Below are 15,758 nucleotides of genomic sequence, written 5' to 3' on the forward strand. Positions count from 1 at the left end.
GTACCGCATGTCTTGGTACCTACCCTAATCAAGACTGGCCTGGAAAGGTTTTGAATCTCAAGGTGTTCATCTGCTTTTATATTCCACTTCAAAGTGCAGCATTCAAGGTTTGTGTAATAGTTTTCAATGAGAGTGAAGCCTTTTGCACAAGTGTCCTGAATGTCTTGAGTAAAAAAAATTAACTTATAGTTGAAAGGCTTCACTGGGAATCAACACCGACGCCTTGCTGCTGGAGATCCAGGACGTATTGCTAGACCTGATGGAGGGAAGGGGGCATGGGACAACCAGAACCAGGACTGAGAGGGGCAGACTGTCAGACCCTGCTGCAGAGAAATAAGAGGTTTTCTAAAGGTGCTCAGAGACACTAACACTTTAGTAGACAAAGGGAGCCAGAATCAACAGTACAGTTTCTTGTAGTAACTTTGCTGTTGTCCGGTCTAAAGTGTTTCTGTGCTCACTGGAACCATTTGGGAAGACTGGTTGGAGATGTAATGTGTCCTCATACCCTTGGGATTCTTAGGATCCCAAGGGTATGATCAACTAAACGAAAAGGCATGGCGACTGAATGCACAACACATTTTCCTCATGCTTTACAAAGCCTGTGATAAAGGCCGTCTTGACCCAAGGGTTAACCCTTAAACCTGACATTTAAATGTACAAGAGTACGAAGACAATAAATCAGAGCACCATTAAGAAGTCACAAGTGCTTTTGCATTCATTATCGCTAAGGCGTATAACTTTCCAAAGGAGACAAACAGTCCACAGTGTTCAGAGGACACTTACAACCACCATCAACCAAAAAGAGACTATAACAACAGTGTTCTTACAGTATCTAAGAGGAAGCAATAATTAACAGCTGTTTGGTAGCTCAGCCAGGTCTGTTACGAAATACCTGCAAACGGTTTGAATGGAAACAATTAAATATGGATTCGAACCTCATGTTTTTTTTACCTCGTGAAATGCTTACCGATAACCAGAGTAAGTACAATTTAAGTGCAATCTAAGGAACTTGATCTTTTTCTGGTTAAGGTGCCAATAAAGTAGGCTTCTTTTAGTATGAAATGCTTTTTGTTTTTATGCAAACAAAGCTTTACAATGTTCAAAAACAATAACATAAAGCTGTTAAACCTCAAGAGATTTGACACTCCTGAGAACCAGAGAATGACCAAGCTGTCCTGCATCAGTATCCTTACCATTAAATGGAGGTCTTCCTTGGTCGGTCCTGGTACCTCAAAGCTCTCCCAAGTGTCTGCCGAGCGCCGGTACAGCAGCTTTGTCCCAGCCACATTGTACTCGCCCGGAATGCTGATCTTCCAGTTACCGTTGATCACAAACTGGGAGCGACCGTTCTGGAGGGCTGGACGAGGGGTGAAGGGAAGTTTGGTGTCAATCATAAGTGATAAGTAAGTCAAATAATTCTAATTAAACCTGCACTAAGCCCTTCCCCCCATTGCTAATCAATCAAGCTACCATGGAGCCCTGCACAGTCACTAACTGGATAATGCTTTGCTCTGATTGGCCAGTCTGTCAGAATCAGAATCAGCTTTAATGGCCATGTACATTCTCACATATATGGATTCTGCGCTTCGTACTTCTTTTCAAGCTAGATATGAAGGATAAATATAAAGAGAGACCAGAAAAATAAGACATTAGGAAACAGTAAACAGTAGTCCAGAAAGTACAGCCTCTGCTGGGCCTTTTTGCGAATGGTTCACCTGCCGCGTCCTGTCTGTCAGGAAGTGTGTTACCCACTGACAGGTGGGGGCTGGTACAGTGATCTGGGAGAGTTTGTGTTGCAGTGCCTCCGGGATGATGGTGTTGAATGCAGAGCTGAAGTCCACAAACAGAACCCTTGTCTATGTTCCTGAGGAGTCGAGGTGTTGCAGCATATGGTGCAGTCCCATATTGATTGCATCATCCACCGACTTATTTGCTCAGTAAGCAAACTGCAGGGGGTCTAGCAGGGGCCCTGTGATGTCCTTCAGATGGGTCAACACCAGTCTCTCAAAGTATTTCATGACCACAGACGTCAGGGCGACGGATCTGTAGTCATTTAATCCTGTGATGGAGGATTTCTTGGGGACTGGGATGATAATGGAGCGCTTGAAGCAAGAGGGCACTTCACACAGCTCCAGTGAACGATTGCAGATCAGCGTGAAGATGGGGGCCAGCTGGTCAGCACAGACTTTCAGGCAGGAGGGGGACACACCGTCTGGGCCCGAAGCCTTCCTGATCTTCTGTCTGTGGAAGAGCCAACTCACATCCTCTTCGTAGATCCTCAGTGCCGGAGGGGGGTTGGGTGGAAGAGGTGAGGAGGAGGCAGAGAGTGGAGGTGGTGAAGGTGGTCGTTTGATGATGGGGTGGATGGGCGGGGTGGAAATGGGCTCATCAAACCTGCAGTAGAACCCATCGTCGGCCAGTTGGTGATTGTCCTCAGTTGGGGGGAATGGTCTCTTGTAGTTGGTGAGTACTTCCAGGCCTCTCCAAACTGACGAAGGGTCATTGGCTGAAAACTTTTTTTCCAGCTTTTCAGTGTTCTTAAGCCTAGTTTATGCTTCTGCATCAGGTCGACGGCCACCCCTACGCTGTAGCTTGACGCCCACCTCCCAAAAATCCTAACTATGTGTCGCATTGACGCGGACCGCAAGTGCTGTGATTGGTCCGCTCAGAACGTAATTTCCGGCAGTTGCTTTTTTTAGTGGTCGTACAGACAGCCTCCGCAAACATCTTCTCTGTCGCCTGTCCTTCAACATTTGCAATATAAACATTTGCTCTTCAATATTGATGAGCTCTGACTCTATAACCCCTTAAACCACACAGCCACAACCCCCTGGCGGCATGGTGATGAATTGCAGAGCAACCCGGTCCCTGGACGCAGAACTTCGAATGCTCAACGAAGGCGTCACGTCGACGGCGTAGTTACGGCGTCGACTTGACGCAGAAGCACAAACTAGGCTTTAGCTACTCTGATCTCCCTCATCAATGTGTTCCTGGCCTGGTTGTACAGAATCCTGTCCCTCATACTGTAAGCCTCCTCTTTGGCCCGACGAAGCTGCCTGAGTCTTGCAGTGAACCATGGTTTATTGTTGTTGAATGTGCGGAAGGTTTTAAGGCTGATTTATACTCAGTTTTTACGCAGAGACGTAAGCACGCAAGACACGCATGGCCGACCTTGCGTGGTCAAATCGGCCATTTTGCGTGCTTGCGTGCGTCACCCCAAATTTCTGACTATCCGTCAAAGCTACGCGAGCCGTACGCAGCCCGGAATTCTGTGATTGGTCCTCTAACCATATCCTTTCTGAGACTCTCATTTCCGGTTTCATAGCATAATACCGCTGTTTTTAAAAGCCGTAGCAGAAACACGAACAATGGATCCCGTTGAAGAACGTTTGGCTGAAGAGGTCCTCAAATATGAGCATTTATATAACCTGTCTGACGGAATATAAGGACACGCAGATGGACGTGAATTCCTGGAGGGAGATATCTGTGAACGTCGGTGTGCAGCTCGACTCTTAAACGGTCGTTGCGCCACCTACTGTTCTGGCGTATGGAAAACGCAGGGGAACTAAAAATCTAAACGATTCTGTCAATCTGACTACGTGGTCAGCCATAGTTGTAGTTGCAGACGTATAATTCAGCCTTTAGTCTGCACACACATGTCTTTGCAAAAGTTGATATATGATGTCACAGTGTCAGTGAGCTCATCCAGGTCTTTAGCAGCAGCCTCGAAAACACTCCAATCAGTGGAGGCAAAGTAGGACTGTAGCTCCAGCTTGTGGTTCATCTCTTCTTCGTCATTGATGGGTGGGACTTAGCAAAGGGTTAATTATCTCTCCATATCAGAAGGACTTATTGAGGTAAAGGCAGGTAGTTGCAGGCAGAAATATGCCACCTGGCAGCTATCGCTCCTCAGTGGTGAAAGAAGGATTTTCCACGATATAAAATGGAAACAATACCTTCACCTGCCTTGCCTCCGTGGTCAGATAAAAGGCTTACGAGCATCCCATTTTCAGGATCACAGTATGAGCCAGTTCGGCGGGGGCTGTTTTATTTTGGTCCCATAAACAAGGATGAGAATAGATGTCCTTGGTTATTATGCTTGCCTGGAAAAGTCCCACAGTGGGACCAGAGACAGCTGGGACTGCTGAGCCTCTCTGTCTCCGGGGAGTGGAAGTTACTGCAAGTGTAGAAGCTTACTGTCTGATTCACATTGCAGCCTTGAAGCCAATGACGCAGAGTGCAGAAAGCTGAAACTTATAAACAGCTGGCCAGGTGTGTGACGGGCTGTGTCTTACCGAGATAGTTCCGACTATTATCAGTGACTCGGATGTAAGTGGCTCCAGCTGGTATCATGGCCACTTCGTTGTATCCAAAAGGGCCGCCTGGAAAACAGAGACGCTCAGTTAGAGGGCTGGTTTTAATAGGAGTTTCCCCTTCTTTCTTTCTTTTTATGTTAACTACTTCACATGATTAAAGGAAACGTCCATTTGTTTTATTACAACCTGGGGACAAACGTGCTGCACTGAAAACAGCTTTACATGCAAAGTGAGGCCAAGAGGAGAAAAAAGTCACAGATGGTTATTTAAAGTTGTTTTAATCTAAACGAAGGAAGAACATTTAAAGTTAGTGTCACACAATCACTTCAAACCGTCTGTTGCTTTGCCAATGTGTGCTATGTGTGCCATCAGAATGTTTGGAGAGTCATCTGATAAATATGTTCTGGTCAAAAAAGCGGCTGTAAAATTGTAAATGAACACATTCGATTTCCTGTACATTATTCACAATAAAAGTTTATTTAACAAAGAGCCGCTAATTTGGTAATAAATTATCAAAGTGACCAATTATGTAGTTGTTTGAAAGAGGAAAAAAAAGTCCCTGTTTTTATTTTGAAGCGGAAAGTCAGGAAATGTTTATTATGCACCTTAAAAGTCTTTCGTTGTATCATAGCAAAATCAGGAAATATGGGGTGTTCAGTGTTATGCTAATTAATACGTTTTTTTTATGTGGGTCTCTGCAAGAAAAAAGCAATGACGACAGATGATAATGAAAATAGTGTTCATGTCAACGTCACAGCAACGTCAGCTTTAAGACGTGAAGCATAGACTTCTGTACAACCAGAGGAGTCGCCCCTTGTGGTAGTAGAGAGAATGCAGCTTTAACACATGAAGCATAGACTTCTATTACTGCTCCGATATCACAGTTCGGTGGTAAATAGAAGGCTGCGGGCCGTCACTTTGTGCTGTGCACTTTAATAGTTAATCTCTGCACAGCACACTAAAGCATTAATCAGTCACTCATATTTAATCACTAACCGATCAAATAATTGTGTTCCTTTGAAGAGATCTTACCAAACATTGACACTGGGTCTTGTACTCCATCCATCCACTTTCCGCCGCTTATCCGGGGTCGGGTCGCGGTGGCAGCACACCCAGCAGACCGACCCAGGCTTCCCTCTCACCCGCAACATTTTCCAGCTCGTTCTGGGGGACCCCGAGACGTTCCCAGGCCAGCCGGGAGATATAATCCCTCCAGCGTGTCCTGGGTCTTCCCCGGGGCCTCTTCCCAGTTGGGCGTGCCTGGAAAACCTCTAATGGGAGGTGTCCAGGAGGCATCCGGATTAGATGCCCGAACCACCTCAGCTGACTCCTTTCGATACGAAGGAGTAGCAGCTCGACTCCAAGCTCCCTCCTGATGTCCGAGCTCCTTACCCTATCTCTAAGGCTGAGCCCGGCCACCCTCCGGAGGAAGCTCATTTCGGCCGCTTGTATCCGCGACCTCGTTCTTTCGGTCACGACCCAGAGTTCGTGACCATAGTAGGTGAGGGTTGGAACGTAGACCGACCAGTAAATGGAGAGCTTCGCCTTCCGACTCAGCTCCCTCTTCACCAAGACGGACCGGTACAGCGCCTGTTTTACTGCTGCAGCCGCACCGATCCGCCTGTCGATCTCCCGCTCCGCCTTACCCTCACTTGTGAACAAGACCCCGAGGTACTTGAACTCCTTCGCTTGGGGGAGGCATGTTGTCCCCACCTGGAGGGAGCAATCCACCGGTTTCCGGCAGAGAACCATGGCCTCGGATTTGGAGGCGTTACTCTCATCCCTGCTGCTTCACACTCGGCTGCAAAACACCCCATCGAATGCTGGAGGTCACGGTCCGAGGAAGCAAACAGGACCACGTCATCTGCAAACAGCAGAGAGGCGATCCCGAGGCCCCCGAACCGGATTTCCTCCGCCCCCCGGCTGTGCCTAGAAATCCTGTCCATGAAAATCACAAACAGGACCGGTGATAAAGGGCAGCCCTGGTGAAGGCCAACACTCACCGGCAACGTGTCTGACTTAATACCGAGGAAACGGACACAGCTCCTACTGCAGGCGTACAGAGACCGGATAGCCCGTGCCAACGGATCCGGCACCCCATACTCCCGCAGCACCCCCCACAAACCCTCCCGAGGGACTCGGTCAAAAGCCTTCTCCAAGTCCACAAAGCACATGTAGACTGGTTGGGCAAACTCCCAAGACCCCTCCAGTAGTCCAGCAAGGGTAAAGAGCTGGTCCACTGGTCCACTGTTCCACGACCGGGACGGAATCTGCACTGCTCCTCTTGAATCCGAGGTTCGACAAGCGGTCGGAGTCTCCTTTCCAGCACCCTGGCATAAGCTTTTCCCGGGAGGCTGAGCAGTGTGATACCACGATAGTTCGAGCAGACTCCCCGGTCCCCCTTCTTGAAGATGGGAACCACCACCCCGGTCTGCCAGTCCATGGGCACTGTTCCCGACCCCCATGCGACACCGAAAAGGCGTGTCAGCCAAGACAGCCCAGCAATGTCCAGCGCTTTCAGCATCTCAGGGCGGATTTCATTCACCCCCCCGGCGCCTTGCCACCAAGGAGCTCTTTAACTACCTTAGTGACCTCTGCCAGGGATATGGGTGCACCCACCCCAAGGTCTTCAAGCGCTGCCCTCTCCCCAGGGGACATGTTGGCCGGGTTTAGGAGTTCCTCAAAGTGTCCTTTCCACCGTCCGACGATGTCCCCAGTCCGAGTCAGCAGTTCCCCTCCCCCGCTGAGAACAGCCTGGGGTAGGCCCTGCTTTCCCTTTCTGATCCGCCGGATGGTTTGCCAGAACCTCTTTGATGACAACCAAAAGTCCTTCTCCATGGCCTCCCCAAACTCTTCCCATACCCGAGTTTTAGCATCCGCTACCGCCGCAGCTGCAGCCCTCTTGGCCTGCCGGTACCCGTCAGCTGATTCAGGAGACCCATGGGCCAACCAGGCCCGAAAGGCCTCCTTCTTCAGCTTGATGGCTTCCCTCACTACCGGTGTCCACTACCGGGTTCTCGGGTTACCGCTGCGACAGGCACCGACGACCTTCCGACCACAACTCCTTCCACAATAGAGCTTCCACAATAGAGGCTTTGAACAAGGTCCACTCGGATTCCATGTCCCCAACCTCCCTTAGGATGCGTGAAAAGTTCTTCCGGAGGTGGGAGTTGAAGACCTTCCGGACAGGATCCTCAGCCAGACGTTCCCAGTTCACCCTCACAACACGTTTGGGCTTGCCAGGTCTTTCCTGCCGTCTCCCCCGCCATCTGATCCAACTCACCACCAAGTGGTGATCAGTTGACAGCTCTGCTCCTCTCTTCACCCGAGTGTCCAAGACATACGGCCGCAGATCAGATGATACGATTGCAAAGTCGATTATTGATCTTTGGCCTAAGATGTTCTGGTACCAAGTACACTTATGAACCACCTTATGCTCGAACATGGTGTTTGTGATGGCCGAACCGTGGCTAGCACAGAAGTCCAACAACAGAACACCATTCGGGTTCAGATCAAGCAAGCCGTTCCTCCCAATCACCCCCCGCCAAGTTTCACTGTCATTACCCACGTGACAGTTGAAGTCTCCCAGGAGAACTATAGAGTCGGCAGGAGGCGCCCTCTCCAGGACCCCTCCAACCGACTCCAAGATACCGGATACTGATGCCGGATACTCTGAGCTGCTGTTCGGTGCATAAGCACAAACAACAGTAAGAGCCTTACTCCCCGCAACTCGGAGGCGCAGGGAGGCGACCCTCTCGCTCACTGTTAAAAACTCCAACATAGCGGCGCTCAGCCGGGGGCTCGTGAGTATCCCCACTCCCGCCCGGCGCCTCTCACACTGGGCAACTCCAGAAAAGGACAAAGTCCAACCCTTCTCCAGGAGCTTGGTTCCAGAGCCCTTGCTGTGCGTGGAGGTGTGCCCAACTATATCTAGCTGGTACCGCTCCACCTCCTGCACTAGCTCCATCTCTTTCCCCGCTAGCGAGGTGACGTTTCACGTCCCTAGAGCTAGTCCATGCTGCCGGCGATCGGCTCGCCCAGGTCTTCTGCCTGGCCTGCCGCCCGGTCTGCACTGCACCCGACCCCGATGATCCTCTCCGCGGGTGGTGAGTCGACCGGACCCCATGGGCGAAGGCCCGGCCACCAGACGCTCGCCGACGAGCTCGCCTCCCGGGTCTGGCTCCGGGAGGGTGCCCCGGTTTCCCTTGTCCGGGCGAGGTGACTAAACTCGTCGTGCTGCTCTCCATCAGGGTTTTTTGAACCGCTCTCAGTCTGGGCTCTCCCCAGAGACCTGTTTGCCTTGGGAGACCCTACCAAGGGCTGACGCCCTGGACAACATTGCTCCCAGGATCACTGAGCCACTCAAACTCCTCCACCACGTTAAGGTGGCGATTCGCGGAGGAGCCTTGTACTGTAACGCTGTTACCCACTGAACCCAGAATCATCCATCAGAGAGGGATATTCCTCCTCTCCCCCACTATGGGATGGACCTTTGCGGAGGGTACTTTGGTTGCCCCCTGGATACCAGTCTCCGAGAAGAACTATGCACAAGGTTCATATGCGGGGCCTAGAGGCGACATGAAGATGTAGCGCTGCCATTGAGGAAGTGTCAGAGTTGGCTGCTGGCGCCTAACGTTGTGAGGAGCGTTTTCTTTATTTTTTCTGAACATCAATTCTCCCTTCATTGGGAAAAGCAGCTGTAGGAGAGAGAAATCACCCAAGGTCTGTGGAGTCGCCCAAACAAAGCAACCTTTATCAGCCCGTTTGCCTTTTTGCAGGAGTCAGAGTCATTATGGAGGTCGAAAGCAGTGCGGTGTGTGAACTCGGGCTTTCTGTTCTCTGTGTGTGTGTGTGTTTGTGTGTGTGCGTGTGTGTGTGTGTGTGTTTGTGTGTGTGTGTGTGTGTGTGTGTGTGTGTGTGTATGTGTATGTATGTGTGTGTGTGTTAAAGCCATCAACTGTATATAAGTGGTGGATGTAGTCATCGTAATTACACCCATTGGTTTATGGACGGATGTTTTTTATGTGTTTTGTGAGAGAAGCCTAGAGTTTGGCGATTTCGCCGTTGCCATGTCTTTTTGTTGTTGCAACCAGTAAACAGGAAGGGACTATATTTGGATATTGGAATCGTGAAGTAGCGACACCATATATGTCTCCTTGTAGCCCCGCCCTAAAGTCTGTTTAAATTTATAATTTACAAAATGAACATAAGACTGTATTGAAGAAGACATGAACTGTTTACAATGTTTACTGAGGGAATAAATCAAGAGAGAAGTAGTCATTTTCTATAAACTTTTTTACAACCAGAGTAGTCGCCCCCTTGTGGCCAGGAGAGAGCGTTCAGCTTTAACACATGAAGCATAGACTTCTATACAACCAGAGAAATCGTCCCCTGGTAGTCAGGAGAGAGAATGCAGCTTTAAGACATGAAGCATAGACTTCTATACAACCAGAGGAGTCGCCTCTGGCGGCCAGAAGAGAAAATTCAAGTTTTACAACACTTCTGCATCAGCTTCACTTGGAAGAACCAAAGGTTGCCGCCTGGTTCAAACTCCCACTTTTATTAAATTCTTAATACATATTCATTGATGATCGGCAACTAGTTTTGACGGCAAAAAAGGGATCTATAATAGTTCTACTCCCTTTTTTTAAATCTTCTGATCAGTAACAAATAGTAATTGGACCCGTACTTCCATAGCGCTTTTCTAGTCTTCGGACCACTCAAAGCGCTTTAAAATTATATGACATTATTCACTCATTCCCGCACTGATGAGAGGAGCTACCATGTAAGGTGCCACATTAGTATTATCAACCATTTATACATCATAGGCGCAGCTACGGGAGCAATTTAGGGTTAGGTGTCTTGCTCAAGGACACATCAACCGGGAATCGAACCACCAATCCTTTGAATGAAGGACGACCCTGCTCACCACTGAGCCACATTCGTCAACAAGTCCTGTGATTTTTTGCATCGTCTCATATGAAACATTTCTAAATCCAAATCCAAAAGGAAGAACGCAACGATGGAGCAGCCTGAAGATGAAGTTCACATGGATGTGTTCCTCCAACTTCCGAACACTAAACAGTTATTTTTATTTGGTCTGAAACAATAGAGCTGATGTTTCTTTGTTGTTGCATCATGTAGTTTGTTTTGTTTTTGTTTTTCACTTCAAACTGAAAGTCACATGGACTCAGTTGCAGGTCAAGTATTTTCATTGATTAAATCTTCCCCCCCACCCCGACATGTTTGACGTGAGCACTCAGTACCAATGAAGGTAGAAAACATTTTGCTGGCATCGAGCCAACAGTGTGAACTCTGTGTTCTTCCTGAAAATCTTAACGACTGTAAATTTGGAGGACATGTTGTGAAGCTGGATTCCTTCCTGGACGGCAGCCAACAGGTCTTATTTGTCAAAAAAAACGGTTACCATGGTTAGACTCTCCCGCCGCCAGAGAGCAACGGCCTCTCGGCTGAATTTGAAGAACTAATAACGTCATGGAAACATCCCCCGGACTGGTCTGCGTCTAAAGCTACTCAGTTGACTCCTGATGGAGATAATATGATCCTACCTGCCTCCAGACCTTCTAATAATAGGATATTATATAATAACATGATCCTACCTGCCTCCAGACCGCTGCTCTGGTACACGCTCTTGTGGTGCAGGCAGGTGGTGTTCAGTCCTCCACACACCATGCAGGCATCCTCCTGCTGCTGGGAGCCCAAGATGGAGTCACAGCCGGGCTTCTGCATGACACACACACACACACACACACACACACACACACACACACACACACACACACACACACACACACACACACACACACACACACACACACATATATGTTCATGGAAACAGTTTGATCTGGTTGGTTGCTCTGCTTAAATTTGTTTCTCTGACAGCATGTTGACTTTGTGCACATTTCTCAGCGAGAGCCGTGGCAACTTCCAAACTTTCTTTTTTTCTTCTTTTTTTTCAGTCTCTGCCGTGCAATCACCTCAAAACATTCTGCCGTAATTCAACTCTGTCCTCCTCTTATTTGCTTCTCCCGTAATTTTCTCCTGCTCCCAAATATTTACTGAAGGGCCTCGAGAGGAGGACGTCTTTTCTGTAAACGTTAAAAAGCCAAAGCAAAGAGCATGGAGGAAGAGCTCCATGCTTTATGGCGCGTGGAGAGCGCTCCAGCGGCATGTATTGCAGGGGCCGCTTTTCTTCCCCCACCTCCGTCCCCTGCGCTCTGTAAAGCAATCAACCGGGAGTGTCCCGAGGCGAGAGAGCAACAATCCAGATCTATAGGGAAGCTACAATCAGCCCCCTGAGCTCCTTGAAAAACACACACCATGTGTGCACAACAGGAAATGAATCCTCGGTGTGATTAATTTTTTTCAACTTTGCCCAGCCCTAATATATATATATATATATATATATATATATATATATATATATATATATATATATATATATATATATATATATATATATATATATATATGTAAGCACAGATATATATACATATATATATATATATATATATATATATATATATATATATATATATATATATATATATATATACATATTATATATACTATATATACATAAACAAATTAAATATGTATATACATACAGTGTATTCAGAGATGAAATTAAATGTGAACGGAAATTAAATTAATCGCATTATGCTCCAAATTTAACAATGACAATGAACTTTCAACTTTGCCCAGCCCTAACAGTAGTAAGGGTCCCTGTGAGGGACAAACCACTCCTTCTTTGGTCAGTTTTTCTTCCTCAATGAGAAAAGTCCAGTCTGTGTTGTCTTGAACAAGTGCACTGAACATCTTGTGATGTGAGAAAAGTTCTCCTCTTTGAGAGAAGAGTAAAGATCCAGAAGTGATGCTGCTGTAAAGTTCCCTGCATAGTGGATCAGACCGCGGGGTCAGGAGCTTTGCGCATGCGCGATTACCTTTTAATCTGGACGCAGAATTTGCGGGTACTTGTAGTGTATTTGCCCGCCTGTGAGCGCGTGTGAAGCGACTCGCGGCAGCACCGCTGCTTGTTGAGAACAGAGGCTATAGAACAATATGTGCTTTACGTCAGACTCACTTCGTTACGCTGCCTGTCGCGAGGCTGCGGTAGCGCGCGCGCATCAACATGAATCGCCTTTAAAGTGAAAGCGGTGCCGCTGTAATGCGTTCATGGCGTTTATCTTATTTATTTATTTTTCATGTTTGATTGACCTCATGCGGGCAGGACTGGGAGAGCTCCGGAGTGATTTAAAGCGATAAACCCCTCCCAATGAAAAAAAAACATGCAGTTAACACATGATCAAATAGTTAACTCCATTAAAGGATTACCAGATTAATTTTGCGTTAACGCGTTATCGTGCCCAGCTCAGCCCTGCCATCCTTGCTCTTCTTTTATTACTTATTTTGTGTGTTTAGTTTATTCCATTGATGTTGATGTCTGTAAATGTGGGATGCTACTTTGACAACAAAAAAATCCCCTTGGGGATTAATAAAGTACATATCTATCTATCTATCTATGTATTTTATGCTGTAATTGTTTTTTAAAAATACACTGCATGTATTATAATTAATGTCTGTTCCTCATGGCTTGCTGCCTGCTGGCTCTTTAGGCCAGGGAGCAGGCACTTGTCTAGAAAGCAGCTGTAACTCTCTATCCAATCAGATCTTACCTAGGTCTAGAGACAGATTTACCTCTGTCTCTCTCTTTCTTATTTCTCTCTTCTCTCTCTCCACGGTTAAACAGTGACAGCCTGTGGCCTTGCGCTGTGTAATCCTTGCGCTGTGTAATCCCTGCAGCGTATGATTCCTGCACAGTGCACACACACTATATATGTATGCACCCAGTCAAGTTGGTTGCACTACTTTATCTTGCAGAAAAAGAATACTTTAACTTGTAGAAGCAGAAGAAGAAGCTGTAGCTGGAGACTTTTCCTGTGAACTCTGGCGGTGCAGCTCACCCTGCTTGTGAAACATGCGTGATGGAAACTGGAAAGCAGATCTGCTTGGCTCGCTGTTCGCCCCTCCCCACCTTCATGCTTGTGGTGGTGCCGTGTGGCAGAGATATGAGACTTTAACCCTTTTAGTACGGCGCCTGTCGCTGGCGACAGAAAGTAACATGCAAATAGGTTGCAAAAATAATTTGACCGTAACTCCGCGCCGCAATCAGCTATTAAGCAGCACAGCAGGCATAGTGACATAATCCACGGCCTGCCACTGATACATATATATATATATATATATATATATATATATATATATATATATATATATATATGTATATATATATATATATATATATATATATATATATATATATATATATCAACAGGCAACAGGGAAATAGAGTCATTTATATAAACTTCTATACAACCAGAGGAGTCGCTCCCTGGTGGTAAGGAGAGAGAAAGCAGCTTTAACACATGAAGCATATACTTCTATACAACCAGAGGAGTCACCCCCTGGTGGTCAAGAGAGAGAATGCAAGTTTTAAGAGACTTCTGGATCAGCTTCACTTGGAAGAACTGGAGGTTGCCGCCTGGTTGAAGCTCCCGCTTTTATTCAATTGTTAATATAGATTCATTGATGATCGACAACCGGTATCGAAGGCAAAAAAAACTGGAACGCAACATCTATGAAGGCTATATATTCTCCTTTTTTTTCAATCTTCTGATCTGATCCGTCATTCTACCCTGATTTTTTAAAATTGTCCACTAAGAAATGTTAATTGGCACACACATTCAGTGCTGTTTCCACTCACCAGGCAGCGCCCGTTGACGCACAGCGTGTCGGGCTCCTTGTCGCATGGTGTGCCGTCGAGCACGCGGCCAAAGTTGTAGTAGAAGTTGTGACCCAGCGCCAGACAGCTCAGCTCACAGGGGTCAGAGCCTTGCAGGAAGAGATCTTCATTCAGTGACTCATTCGCTTATTATGAGAGGAAAAATAGGCGAGGCAAACGAGAGGAGACAGATGTCATACAGAAGACTCATAACTCTCATCGCGTGTGCAGCCAGCAGGCCTTTGCAGGCAAAGCATGAAGGTTTACCACATGACCGCCACCTGCACAGGAACTAGTTAAACCATCAGACCGCTGTGTGAGTGTTTATTCTTTTAATGTAAATGTAAATATTTATTAACCTTTATATGTATTATATGTGCTGAAAATTATTCTACCTGAATTCTTTGTGTATTCTGTGTGTTTCATCAATAATTTAAAAAAGCCTTTTCGTCAAACGCAATAGTGATCCCTAATAAAACACTTAACTACAATTTCTTCTATTTTGTAAGGATTCAGCTTAACATATTATCTTTATTTTCTTTTTATCTGGCTTTGATAATCTTATTTGATTGTAATTGCATGTTTTCTGTTTGTGTGCTTAATGTTGGAAGCTTACTACAAAGTTTTCTTTAAAAGAAATGTAAAACTCTTTATCAGACAACCAAATCTGTAACATCTGGCTGCTATTATTAATAGAGATGACAAATTATTGTGATTTAAATTAGGACTCGACACGTTAACGTGTTATAAATGTGTTAAGGCAGCAATCCATTAATGCCGACAATGATCGTATCATGCGTTAACAGCATGTTTTTTTTTAAGCCTTTGGAGGGGCTTAACCCTGCCCCACATAAGTAGTGCACTTGTAAATGCACATTTTTGTTTTAAATGAATTACGTTGATGAAAGCAAAGCTATTTGTAACCACTGCAAACTGAAATGATCTTATCACTGGAGTACTACAAGCCTGAATTATCTTAAAGGTGTTACACAGCATTGATGCAGCCAATTAGTGTCCTTAGAATCGTAACGAAGGATGGGGCCTCAAGACGCACCATTGTCAGAAGAATACACAAGTTGTATTAAAACTACCAAAGTTACGACGTTACAACGTGCACCAACTGCTGTTCTCTAGTGATGTGTCGTTCGTGAACGATAAGTTTATTTTGAACGAATCCTTACAAGGACTCGCGAGTAACGAGTCCTCCCAAAAAAAGATTTGTTCATTTTCTCGTGGTCGCGCATCGGAACTTGCTCAGCCAAGGAAACAGAAATGATTTGTTGAATGCAGGTCACGTGAAAAAGGATCCAAAGACTCATACAAAGACCGAGTCGAGAAATGAACAAATCATTTCTGTTTCCTCTACTGGTACTCAGCCTATTCAGGTCACGTGGAAAAGGATCCAAAGACTCGTATCTGGCAGATGAACGAATCATTGATCTGAAGGCTCGTTTGGCAAAAAAACGAAACGTTGATCCAAAGACACGGTCAGAAGGTGAAGGATTTGTTCATCTTCCGGAAATGGATCTTTGGATCATTTTTTACGTGACCAGCATGGGCTCAGAAGAGGAAACAGAAAGGATCTGTTTACCTCGTTCACTTTCGCGTGGCTAAGTTTAAGACGTGAATGATATTCGTAA

The 15,758-nt window shown here is 46.4% G+C and overlaps 1 protein-coding gene across 1 annotated transcript in view; it reads right to left on the bottom strand.

Moving 5' to 3' along the window:
* Positions 1-15,758, bottom strand: part of adamtsl5 (ADAMTS like 5) — a 34,030-nt gene that overhangs the window by 3,681 nt on the left and 14,591 nt on the right. Inside the window, exons 6-9 of the mRNA XM_068578436.1 lie at positions 14,101-14,228; positions 10,937-11,060; positions 4,296-4,382; positions 1,194-1,357 (exon numbers count right to left, since the gene is read on the bottom strand). Of these exons, the coding sequence (XP_068434537.1) occupies positions 1,194-1,357; positions 4,296-4,382; positions 10,937-11,060; positions 14,101-14,228 (503 nt within the window). The remainder of the gene's footprint in view (positions 1-1,193; positions 1,358-4,295; positions 4,383-10,936; positions 11,061-14,100; positions 14,229-15,758) is intronic.

The sequence above is a fragment of the Clinocottus analis genome, unplaced genomic scaffold (assembly GCF_023055335.1).
Source record: "Clinocottus analis isolate CAN_PGR_092001 unplaced genomic scaffold, fCliAna1.0.p SCAF_1, whole genome shotgun sequence".
Lineage (NCBI taxonomy): Eukaryota > Metazoa > Chordata > Actinopteri > Perciformes > Cottidae > Clinocottus > Clinocottus analis.